The sequence below is a fragment of the Narcine bancroftii genome, chromosome 1 (assembly GCF_036971445.1).
Source record: "Narcine bancroftii isolate sNarBan1 chromosome 1, sNarBan1.hap1, whole genome shotgun sequence".
Lineage (NCBI taxonomy): Eukaryota > Metazoa > Chordata > Chondrichthyes > Torpediniformes > Narcinidae > Narcine > Narcine bancroftii.
The window spans coordinates 248,498,040-248,510,275 of NC_091469.1; the positions used below are offsets into that span (position 1 = coordinate 248,498,040).

At 37.7% G+C, this 12,236-nt stretch overlaps 1 protein-coding gene across 1 annotated transcript in view; it reads right to left on the reverse strand.

Annotated features, from left to right (window-relative positions):
* Positions 1 to 12,236, reverse strand: part of LOC138755144 (mucin-2-like) — a 238,272-nt gene that overhangs the window by 38,390 nt on the left and 187,646 nt on the right. Inside the window, exons 54-60 of the mRNA XM_069920567.1 lie at positions 11,149 to 11,361; positions 9,417 to 9,710; positions 7,671 to 7,883; positions 5,923 to 6,135; positions 4,176 to 4,388; positions 2,444 to 2,737; positions 697 to 909 (exon numbers count right to left, since the gene is read on the reverse strand). Coding sequence (XP_069776668.1) covers positions 697 to 909; positions 2,444 to 2,737; positions 4,176 to 4,388; positions 5,923 to 6,135; positions 7,671 to 7,883; positions 9,417 to 9,710; positions 11,149 to 11,361 — 1,653 coding nt within the window. The remainder of the gene's footprint in view (positions 1 to 696; positions 910 to 2,443; positions 2,738 to 4,175; positions 4,389 to 5,922; positions 6,136 to 7,670; positions 7,884 to 9,416; positions 9,711 to 11,148; positions 11,362 to 12,236) is intronic.

Sequence of the window (12,236 nt, forward strand, 5' to 3'; positions counted from 1 at the left end):
GATCAAGATGCTCTTTGGCCAAAATAGTTCATGCTGATTGAGCTGCTCTAAATGAAAATAACATGGACAGAAATTATTTGGTCATCTTGTCTTTGAGTCCATCGCTGTCCATTCGAAGCACTGATATCACGGATGTAAGGATTACAGAGAAGAGTTTCGTTGCAGTCATTGGTGCAGAGGATAAGTGATAATTGTAGAATCTTTTCTCCGTGAGAGGACTTATTATCCGCAAGAGATGAGAGTGTCTCCTGGAGAGGCTGGACTAATGTCACAATACCAATTATGGAGAAAGAAGCAAATAATATTTCAAAAAGAGGATAATTGGCCAGAATTTTGCACCAACAACTTCCATTCATTACATCTATGTTTCTCGACCCAATGTGTATACAGAACATTAAATGACGAGGTTTCGGTTGTTGGCTCTATAAATCACATATCCTGAAGTGGATCAATTTAAAGAAAAATTCTGCAGGTGAATTGGAGTAAAGTTTAGTTTATGGTAAGTTAATTTCCTCAGCCTAAACCTACACAGAAAAGCATTTCCATTCTGTGGTCATCCTGCTAAAATTATGAATTGGATTATCCTCTTGTCAATCTAAATCATTTTGTGCATTCAACTAAGGTTAGGAGCATATCTTGCTGTCAATCTGTTTTCAATGGATGATAAAACTTCTACACGGTAACTGTTTGACTTACCAGCTGACATCCTTTGTCCGTGATTGTCACAGGTACAGGTTGAAGTTGCTGTTGGTGTTGTAGTTACTGTCATGGTTGTTTCTGTTGTTGGGGTTTCGACGGTGCTGGTGGTACTTTCACATCTTCCTGTATACTTCAGAAGTTCACAATCGTCCGTACACAGAGTGAAGTTACAGAGGCCTGATTTCCCAGCAGAAGTCACAATCGCCTGACCTGGAGGCAGAGTAATGATAATGAGTTTAAGGACATAAACTTTGTGCAATGTATATACGGACTGAAATACATACTTGATGCAGAAAACAGGATATTTTAAGATATAAGAAAAATATGAGAATCGATCTCTATTTATTTTTTTAAAGTTGGATTGAAAGCAATGAGGTAATCATGAAAATCTATTGAAAAATGCGTAGACCAGCATTAGAATAGTGTGTTCTGGTCAGGTCTTTCACTGCAGAAAAGGTATACATTCTTTTGAGCGTATCCGAGGAGTTTCACCACAATGTGCCTGGTTCAGGACACATATCGTATGAAACAATGATAACAAATTTAGGGTTTTTCCCTTGAAAGAGTCAAAGGACGAGAGAAAAATCAGAGAGGAACACAAGATGATGATTAATCGTCTATAATTTGCTGCCAGGTGTAATAATAGTGAAAAGCAAATTCAAGAGGACATCTGTTTATTGTGAGTGGAAGAAGTTTCATAGGAGATGATAGAGATATGATTTTGACACAGACACTGGTGGTTTCCTGGAAAGCATTGCCTGGCAAGGTGTAGGGTTTGTGAGAATGGAGACAATCAGAAGACACCGATGGCCATATGGATGAAGGAAAAAATATGTGATGAATCTTGGCAGATGGAAAATAGATTCTGTGGAATAGTTTTACACAAATGTGTACATACTATTGGCCTGAATGGCCAGCCCCGTTCTATGTTAAGTACTTGCTTAATTGTGAAGGGACAACAGAAACTTTAAATTAACTTATAGTTTTACATCTTTCCAATAAATCAATTGCAGATCAGTCTCTGAGGAAATCAAGACAGAGTTGACTATGATCAAGATGCTCTTTGGCCAAAATAGTTCATGCTGATTGAGCTGCTCTAAATGAAAATAACATGGACAGAAATTATTTGGTCATCTTGTCTTTGAGTCCATCGCAGTCCATTCGAAGCACTGACATCATGGGAGTTTGGATCATAGAGAAGAGTTTGGTTGCAGTGATTGGAGCAGAGGATAAGTAATAATTGCAGAATCTTTTCTCCGTAAGAGGATTGATAATCCGCAAGAGATGAGACTGTCACCTGGACAGGCTGGATTAGTGTCACACTACCAATCATGGAGAAAGAAGCAAATAATATTTCAAAAAGAGGATAATTGGCCAGAATTTTTCACCAACAACTTCCATTCATTACAGCTATGTTTCTCGACCCAATGGGTATACAGAACATAAATGATGATGTTTCGATGAAGGGACGTATAAATCACATATCCTGAAATTTTCAATTTCAATAAAAATTCTGGAGGCGAATTGGAGCAATGTTTATTTTCTGGGGTAAGTTAATGTCCTCAGCTTGAACCTACACAGAAATACATTTCAATGTGCGGACATCCTGCTAAAATCATGAATTGGATAATCATCTTGAAAACCTAAATCATTTTGGGCATTCAACTCAGGTTAGCAGCAGATATTGCTGTCGATCTATTTTCAATGGATGATAAAACTTCTACACGGTAACTAATTGACTTACCAGCTGACATCCTTTGTCCGTGATTGTCACAGGTACAGGTTGAAGTTGATGTTGGTGTTGTAGTTACTGTCATGGTTGTTTCTGTTGTTGGGGTTTCGACGGTGCTGGTGGTACTTTCACATCTTCCTGTATACTTCAGAAGTTCACAATCGTCCGTACACAGAGTGAAGTTACAGAGTCCTGATTTACCTGCAGAAGTCACAATCGCCTGACCTGGAGGCAGAGTAATGATAATGTATTTAAGGACATAAACTTTGTGCAATCTATATACGGACGGAAATACATGCTTGTTGCCTAAAACAGGATATTTTAAGATAAATGAAAAATATGAGAATCTATCATGATTTTTTAAAAAGTTTGATTGAAAGCAATGAGGTAATCATGAAAATCTATTGAAAAATGCGTAGACCACCATTAGAATAGTGTGTTCTAGTCAGGTCTTTCATTGCAGAAAAGGTGTACATTTATTTGAGCATATCCGAGGAGTTTCACCCCCAATATGCCTGGGTCAGGGCACATATCATATGAAACAGGAATATCAAATTTAGGGATTTTCCCTTGAAAGAGTCAAAGGACGAGAGAAGAAATCAGAGAGGAACACAAGATGATGATTAATCGTCTATAATTTGCTGCCAGGTGTAATAATAGTGAAAAGCAAATTCAAGAGGACATCTGTTTATTGTGAGTGGAAGAAGTTTCATAGGAGATGATAGAGATATGATTTTGACACAGGCACTGGTGGTTTCCTGGAAAGCATTGCCTGGCAAGGTGTAGGGTTTGTGAGAATGGAGACAATCAGAAGACACCAATGGCCATATGGATGAAGGAAAAAATATGTGATGAATCTTGGCAGGGACAAAATACATTGTGTGGAATAGTTTTACACAAATGTGTACATACTATTGGCCTGAATGCTCAGCCCCAGTACTTACTTAATTGTGAAGGGACAACAGAAACTTTAAATTAACATATAGTTTTACATCCTTCCAATAAATCAATTGCAGATCAGTCTCTGAGGAAATCATGACAGAGTTGACTATGATCAAGATGCTCTTTGGCCAAAATAGTTCATGCTGATTGAGCTGCTCTAATTGAAAATAACATGGACAGAAATTATTTGGTCATCTTGTCTTTGTGTCCATCGCTGTCCATTCGAAGCACTGACATCACGGGAGTAAGGATCACAGAGAAGAGTTTCATTGCAGTCATTGGTGCAGAGGATAAGTGATAATTGTAGTATCTTTTCTCCGTGAGAGGACTTATTATCCGCAAGAGATGAGAGTGTCTCCTGGAGAGGCTGGACTGACCAATACCAATTATGGAGAAAGAAGCAAATAATATTTCAAAAAGAGGATAATTGTCCAGAATTTTGCACCAACAACTTCCATTCATTACAGCTATGTTTCTCGACCCAATGTGTATACAGAACATTAAATGACGAGGTTTCATTTGTTGGCTATATAAATCACATATCCTGAAGTTGATCAATTTAAAGAAAACTTCTGCAGGTGAATTGGAGTAAAGTTTAGTTTATGGTAAGTTAATTTCCTCAGCATAAACCTACACAGAAAAGCATTTCCATTCTGTGGTCATCCTGCTAAAATTATGAATTGGATTATCCTCTTGTCAATCTAAATCATTTTGTGCATTCAACTAAGGTTAGGAGCATATCTTGCTGTCAATCTGTTTTCAATGGATGATAAAACTTCTACACGGTAACTGTTTGACTTACCAGCTGACATCCTTTGTCCGTGATTGTCACAGGTACAGGTTGAAGTTGCTGTTGGTGTTGTAGTTACTGTCATGGTTGTTTCTGTTGTTGGGGTTTCAACGGTGCTGGTGGTACTTTCACATCTTCCTGTATACTTCAGAAGTTCACAATCGTCCGTACACAGAGTGAAGTTGCAGAGGCCTGATTTACCTGCAGTAGTCACAATCGCCTGACCTGGAGGCAGAGTGATGATAATGAGTTAAAGGACATAAACTTTGTGCAATGTATATATGGACTGAAATACATACTTGATGCACAAAACAGGATATTTTAAGATATAAGAAAAATATGAGAATCGATCTCTATTTATTTTTTTAAAGTTGGATTGAAAGCAATGAGGTAATCATGAAAATCTATTGAAAAATGCGTAGATCAGCATTAGAATAGTGTGTTCTGGTCAGTCTTTCACTGCAGAAAAGGTATAGGTTCTTTTGAGCGTATCCGAGGAGTTTCACCACAATGTGCCTGGTTCAGGACACATATCGTATGAAACAATGATAACAAATTTAGGGTTTTTCCCTTGAAAGAGTCAAAGGACGAGAGAAAAATCAGAGAGGAACACAAGATGATGATTAATCGTCTATAATTTGCTGCCAGGTGTAATAATAGTGAAAAGCAAATTCAAGAGGACATCTGTTTGTTGTGAGTGGAAGAAGTTTCATAGGAGATGATAGAGATATGATTTTGACACAGACACTGGTGGTGTCCTGGAAAGCATTGCCTGGCAAGGTGTAGGGTTTGTGAGAATGGAGACAATCAGAAGACACCAATGGCCATATGGATGAAGGAAAAAATATGTGATGAATCTTGGCAGATGGAAAATAGATTCTGTGGAATAGTTTTACACAAATGTGTACATACTATTGGCCTGAATGGCCAGCCCCGTTCTATGTTAAGTACTTGCTTAATTGTCAAGAGACAACAGAAACTTTAAATTAACTTATAGTTTTACATCCTTCCAATAAATCAATTGCAGATCAGTCTCTGAGGAAATCAAGAGAGAGTTGACTATGATCAAGATGCTCTTTGGCCAAAATAGTTCATGCTGACTAAACTTCTCTAAATGAAAATAACATGGACAGAAATTATTTGGTCATCTTGTCTGTGAGTCCATCGCTGTCCCTTCGAAGCACTGACATCACGGGAGTTAGGATCACAGAGAAGAGTTTGGTTGCAGTGATTGGTGCAGAGGATAAGTGATAATTGCAGAATCTTTTCTCCGTGGGAGGACTTATTATCTGCAAGAGATGAGACTGTCTCCTGGAGAGGTTGGACTAATGTCACAATACCAATTATGGAGAAAGAAGCAAATAATATTTCAAAAAGAGGATAATTGGCCAGAATTTTGCACCAACAACTTTCATTCATTACAGCTATGTTTCTCGACCCAATGTGTATACAGAACATTAAATGACGAGGTTTCGTTTGTTGGCTATATAAATGACATATCCTGAAGTGGATCAATTTAAAGAAAAATTCTGCAGGTGAATTGGAGTAAAGTTTAGTTTATGGTAAGTTAATTTCCTCAGCATAAACCTACACAGAAAAGCATTTCCATTCTGTGGTCATCCTGCTAAAATTATGAATTGGATTATCCTCTTGTCAATCTAAATCATTTTGTGCATTCAACTAACGTTAGGAGCATATCTTGCTGTCAATCTGTTTTCAATGGATGATAAAAGTTCTACACGGTAACTGTTTGACTTACCAGCTGACATCCTTTGTCCGTGATTGTCACAGGTACAGGTTGAAGTTGCTGTTGGTGTTGTAGTTACTGTCATGGTTGTTTCTGTTGTTGGGGTTTCAACGGTGCTGGTGGTACTTTCACATCTTCCTGTATACTTCAGAAGTTCACAATCGTCCGTACACAGAGTGAAGTTGCAGAGGCCTGATTTACCTGCAGAAGTCACAATCGCCTGACCTGGAGGCAGAGTAATGATAATGAATTTAAGAAATAAACTTTGTGCAATGTATATACGGACGGAAATACATACTTGATGCAGAAAACAGTATATTTTATGATATAAGAAAAGTATGAGAATCGATCTGTATTTATTTTTTTAAATTTGGATTGAAAGCAATGAGGTAATGATGAAAATCTATTGAAAAATGCATAGAGCACCATTTGAATAGTGTGTTCTTGTCAGGTCTTTCACAGCAGATAAGGTGTACATTCTTTTGAGCGTATCTGAGGAGTTTCACCACAATGTGCGTGGGTCAGGGCACATATCGTATGAAACAAGAATAACAAATATAGGGATTTTCCCTCGAAAGAGTCAAAAGACGAGAGAAGAAATCAAAGAGGAACACAAGTTGATGATTAATCATCTATCATTTGTTACCTGGTGTCATAATAGCAAAAATCAGATTCAAGAGGACATCTTTTATTGTGAGTGGAAGAAGTTTCATAGGAGATGATGCAGATATGATTATGACACAGACACTGGTGGATTCTAGGAAAGCATTGCCAGGCAAGGTGTAGGTTTTGTGAGAATGGAGACAATCAGAAGACACCGATGGCCATATGGAAGAAGGAAAAAATATGTGTTGAAACTTGGCAGGGGCAAAATAGATTGTGTGGAATAGATTTACACAAATGTGTACATACTATTGGCCTGAATGGCCAGCCCCGTTCTATGTTAAGTACTTGCATAATTGTGAAGGGACAACAGAGACTTTAAATTGACTTATATTTTTACATCCTTCCAATAAATCAATTGCAGATCAGTCTCTGAGAAAATCAAGGCAGAGTTGAATATGATCAAGATGCTCTTTGGCCAAAATAGTTCATGCTGACTGAGCTTCTCTAATTGAAAATAACATGGACAGAAATTATTTGGTCATCTTGTCTGTGAGTCCATCGCAGTCCATTCGAAGCACTGACATCATGGGAGTTTGGATCATTGAGAAGAGTTTGGTTGCAGTGATTGGAGCAGAGGATAAGTAATAATTGCAGAATCTTTTCTCCGTAAGAGGATTGATAATCCGCAAGAGATGAGACTGTCACCTGGACAGGCTGGATTAGTGTCACACTACCAATCATGGAGAAAGAAGCAAATAATATTTCAAACAGAGGAGCATGGGCCATGAATTTTGCACCAACCTCTTCCATTCATTACAGCTATGTTTCTCGACACAATGTGTATACAGAACATTAAATGACGGGGTTTCGTTTGTGGGCTATATAAATCACATATCCTGAAGTTGATCAATTTAAATAAAATTTCTGGAGGTGAATTGGAGTAAAGTTTAGTTTATGGTAAGTTAATTTCCTCAGCTTAAACCTACACAGAAAAGCATTTCCATTCTTTGGTCATCCTTCTAAAATTATGAATTGGATTATCCTCTTGTCAATCTAAATCATTTTGTGCATTCAAGTCAGGTTAGCAGCAGATATTGCTGTCGATCTATTTTCAATGGATCATAAAACTTCTACACGGTAACTAATTGACTTACCAGCTGACATCCTTTGTCCGTGATTGTCACAGGTACAGGTTGAAGTTGCTGTTGGTGTTGTAGTTACTGTCATGGTTGTTTCTGTTGTTGGGGTTTCAACGGTGCTGGTGGTACTTTCACATCTTCCTGTATACTTCAGAAGTTCACAATCGTCCGTACACAGAGTGAAGTTGCAGAGGCCTGATTTACCTGCAGTAGTCACAATCGCCTGACCTGGAGGCAGAGTAATGATAATGAATTTAAGAAATAAACTTTGTGCAATGTATATACGAACGGAAATACATACTTGATGCAGAAAACAGTATATTTTAAGATATAAGAAAAGTATGAGAATCGATCTGTATTTATTTTTTTAAATTTGGATTGAAAGCAATGAGGTAATCATGAAAATCTATTGAAAAATGCGTAGAGCACCATTAGAATAGTGTGTTCTGGTCAGGTCTTTCACTGCAGAAAAGGTATACATTCTTTTGAGCATATCCGAGGAGTTTCACCACAATGTGCCTGGTTCAGGACACATATCGTATGAAACAATGATAACAAATTTAGGGTTTTTCCCTTGAAAGAGTCAAAGGACGAGAGAAAAATCAGAGAGGAACACAAGATGATGATTAATCGTCTATAATTTGCTGCCAGGTGTAATAATAGTGAAAAGCAAATTCAAGAGGACATCTGTTTATTGTGAGTGGAAGAAGTTTCATAGGAGATGATAGAGATATGATTTTGACACAGACACTGGTGGTTTCCTGGAAAGCATTGCCTGGCAAGGTGTAGGGTTTGTGAGAATGGAGACAATCAGAAGACACCGATGGCCATATGGATGAAGGAAAAAATATGTGATGAATCTTGGCAGATGGAAAATAGATTCTGTGGAATAGTTTTACACAAATGTGTACATACTATTGGCCTGAATGGCCAGCCCCGTTCTATGTTAAGTACTTGCTTAATTGTGAAGGGACAACAGAAACTTTAAATTAACTTATAGTTTTACATCTTTCCAATAAATCAATTGCAGATCAGTCTCTGAGGAAATCAAGACAGAGTTGACTATGATCAAGATGCTCTTTGGCCAAAATAGTTCATGCTGATTGAGCTGCTCTAAATGAAAATAACATGGACAGAAATTATTTGGTCATCTTGTCTTTGAGTCCATCGCAGTCCATTCGAAGCACTGACATCATGGGAGTTTGGATCATAGAGAAGAGTTTGGTTGCAGTGATTGGAGCAGAGGATAAGTAATAATTGCAGAATCTTTTCTCCGTAAGAGGATTGATAATCCGCAAGAGATGAGACTGTCACCTGGACAGGCTGGATTAGTGTCACACTACCAATCATGGAGAAAGAAGCAAATAATATTTCAAAAAGAGGATAATTGGCCAGAATTTTTCACCAACAACTTCCATTCATTACAGCTATGTTTCTCGACCCAATGGGTATACAGAACATAAATGATGAGGTTTCGATGAAGGGACGTATAAATCACATATCCTGAAATTTTCAATTTCAATAAAAATTCTGGAGGCGAATTGGAGCAATGTTTATTTTCTGGGGTAAGTTAATGTCCTCAGCTTGAACCTACACAGAAATACATTTCAATGTGCGGACATCCTGCTAAAATCATGAATTGGATAATCATCTTGAAAACCTAAATCATTTTGGGCATTCAACTCAGGTTAGCAGCAGATATTGCTGTCGATCTATTTTCAATGGATGATAAAACTTCTACACGGTAACTAATTGACTTACCAGCTGACATCCTTTGTCCGTGATTGTCACAGGTACAGGTTGAAGTTGATGTTGGTGTTGTAGTTACTGTCATGGTTGTTTCTGTTGTTGGGGTTTCGACGGTGCTGGTGGTACTTTCACATCTTCCTGTATACTTCAGAAGTTCACAATCGTCCGTACACAGAGTGAAGTTACAGAGTCCTGATTTACCTGCAGAAGTCACAATCGCCTGACCTGGAGGCAGAGTAATGATAATGTATTTAAGGACATAAACTTTGTGCAATCTATATACGGACGGAAATACATGCTTGTTGCCTAAAACAGGATATTTTAAGATAAATGAAAAATATGAGAATCTATCATGATTTTTTAAAAAGTTTGATTGAAAGCAATGAGGTAATCATGAAAATCTATTGAAAAATGCGTAGACCACCATTAGAATAGTGTGTTCTAGTCAGGTCTTTCATTGCAGAAAAGGTGTACATTTATTTGAGCATATCCGAGGAGTTTCACCCCCAATATGCCTGGGTCAGGGCACATATCATATGAAACAGGAATATCAAATTTAGGGATTTTCCCTTGAAAGAGTCAAAGGACGAGAGAAGAAATCAGAGAGGAACACAAGATGATGATTAATCGTCTATAATTTGCTGCCAGGTGTAATAATAGTGAAAAGCAAATTCAAGAGGACATCTGTTTATTGTGAGTGGAAGAAGTTTCATAGGAGATGATAGAGATATGATTTTGACACAGGCACTGGTGGTTTCCTGGAAAGCATTGCCTGGCAAGGTGTAGGGTTTGTGAGAATGGAGACAATCAGAAGACACCAATGGCCATATGGATGAAGGAAAAAATATGTGATGAATCTTGGCAGGGACAAAATACATTGTGTGGAATAGTTTTACACAAATGTGTACATACTATTGGCCTGAATGCTCAGCCCCAGTACTTACTTAATTGTGAAGGGACAACAGAAACTTTAAATTAACATATAGTTTTACATCCTTCCAATAAATCAATTGCAGATCAGTCTCTGAGGAAATCATGACAGAGTTGACTATGATCAAGATGCTCTTTGGCCAAAATAGTTCATGCTGATTGAGCTGCTCTAATTGAAAATAACATGGACAGAAATTATTTGGTCATCTTGTCTTTGTGTCCATCGCTGTCCATTCGAAGCACTGACATCACGGGAGTAAGGATCACAGAGAAGAGTTTCATTGCAGTCATTGGTGCAGAGGATAAGTGATAATTGTAGTATCTTTTCTCCGTGAGAGGACTTATTATCCGCAAGAGATGAGAGTGTCTCCTGGAGAGGCTGGACTGACCAATACCAATTATGGAGAAAGAAGCAAATAATATTTCAAAAAGAGGATAATTGTCCAGAATTTTGCACCAACAACTTCCATTCATTACAGCTATGTTTCTCGACCCAATGTGTATACAGAACATTAAATGACGAGGTTTCATTTGTTGGCTATATAAATCACATATCCTGAAGTTGATCAATTTAAAGAAAACTTCTGCAGGTGAATTGGAGTAAAGTTTAGTTTATGGTAAGTTAATTTCCTCAGCATAAACCTACACAGAAAAGCATTTCCATTCTGTGGTCATCCTGCTAAAATTATGAATTGGATTATCCTCTTGTCAATCTAAATCATTTTGTGCATTCAACTAAGGTTAGGAGCATATCTTGCTGTCAATCTGTTTTCAATGGATGATAAAACTTCTACACGGTAACTGTTTGACTTACCAGCTGACATCCTTTGTCCGTGATTGTCACAGGTACAGGTTGAAGTTGCTGTTGGTGTTGTAGTTACTGTCATGGTTGTTTCTGTTGTTGGGGTTTCAACGGTGCTGGTGGTACTTTCACATCTTCCTGTATACTTCAGAAGTTCACAATCGTCCGTACACAGAGTGAAGTTGCAGAGGCCTGATTTACCTGCAGTAGTCACAATCGCCTGACCTGGAGGCAGAGTAATGATAATGAATTTAAGAAATAAACTTTGTGCAATGTATATACGAACGGAAATACATACTTGATGCAGAAAACAGTATATTTTAAGATATAAGAAAAGTATGAGAATCGATCTGTATTTATTTTTTTAAATTTGGATTGAAAGCAATGAGGTAATCATGAAAATCTATTGAAAAATGCGTAGAGCACCATTAGAATAGTGTGTTCTTGTCAGGTCTTTCACAGCAGATAAGGTGTACATTCTTTTGAGCGTATCTGAGGAGTTTCACCACAATGTGCCTGGGTCAGGGCACATATCGTATGAAACAAGAATAACAAATGTAGGGATTTTCCCTCGAAAGAGTCAAAAGACGAGAGAAGAAATCAAAGAGGAACACAAGTTGATGATTAATCATCTATCATTTGTTACCAGGTGTCATAATAGCAAAAATCAGATTCAAGAGGACATCTTTTATTGTGAGTGGAAGAAGTTTCATAGGAGATGATGGAGATATGATTTTGACACAGACACTGGTGGATTCCTGGAAAGCATTGCCAGGCAAGGTGTAGGTTTTGTGAGAATGGAGACAATCAGAAGACACCGATGGCCATATGGAAGAAGGAAAAAATATGTGTTGAAACTTGGCATGGGCAAAATATATTGTGTGGAATAGATTTACACAAATGTGTACATACTATTGGCCTGAATGGCCAGCCCCGTTCTATGTTAAGTACTTGCTTAATTGTGAAGGGACAACAGAAACTTTAAATTAACTTATAGCTTTACTTCCTTCCAATAAATCAGTTGCAGATCAGTCTCTGAGGAAATCAAGACAGAGTTGACTATGATCAAGATGCTCTTTGGCCAAAATAGTTCATGCTGA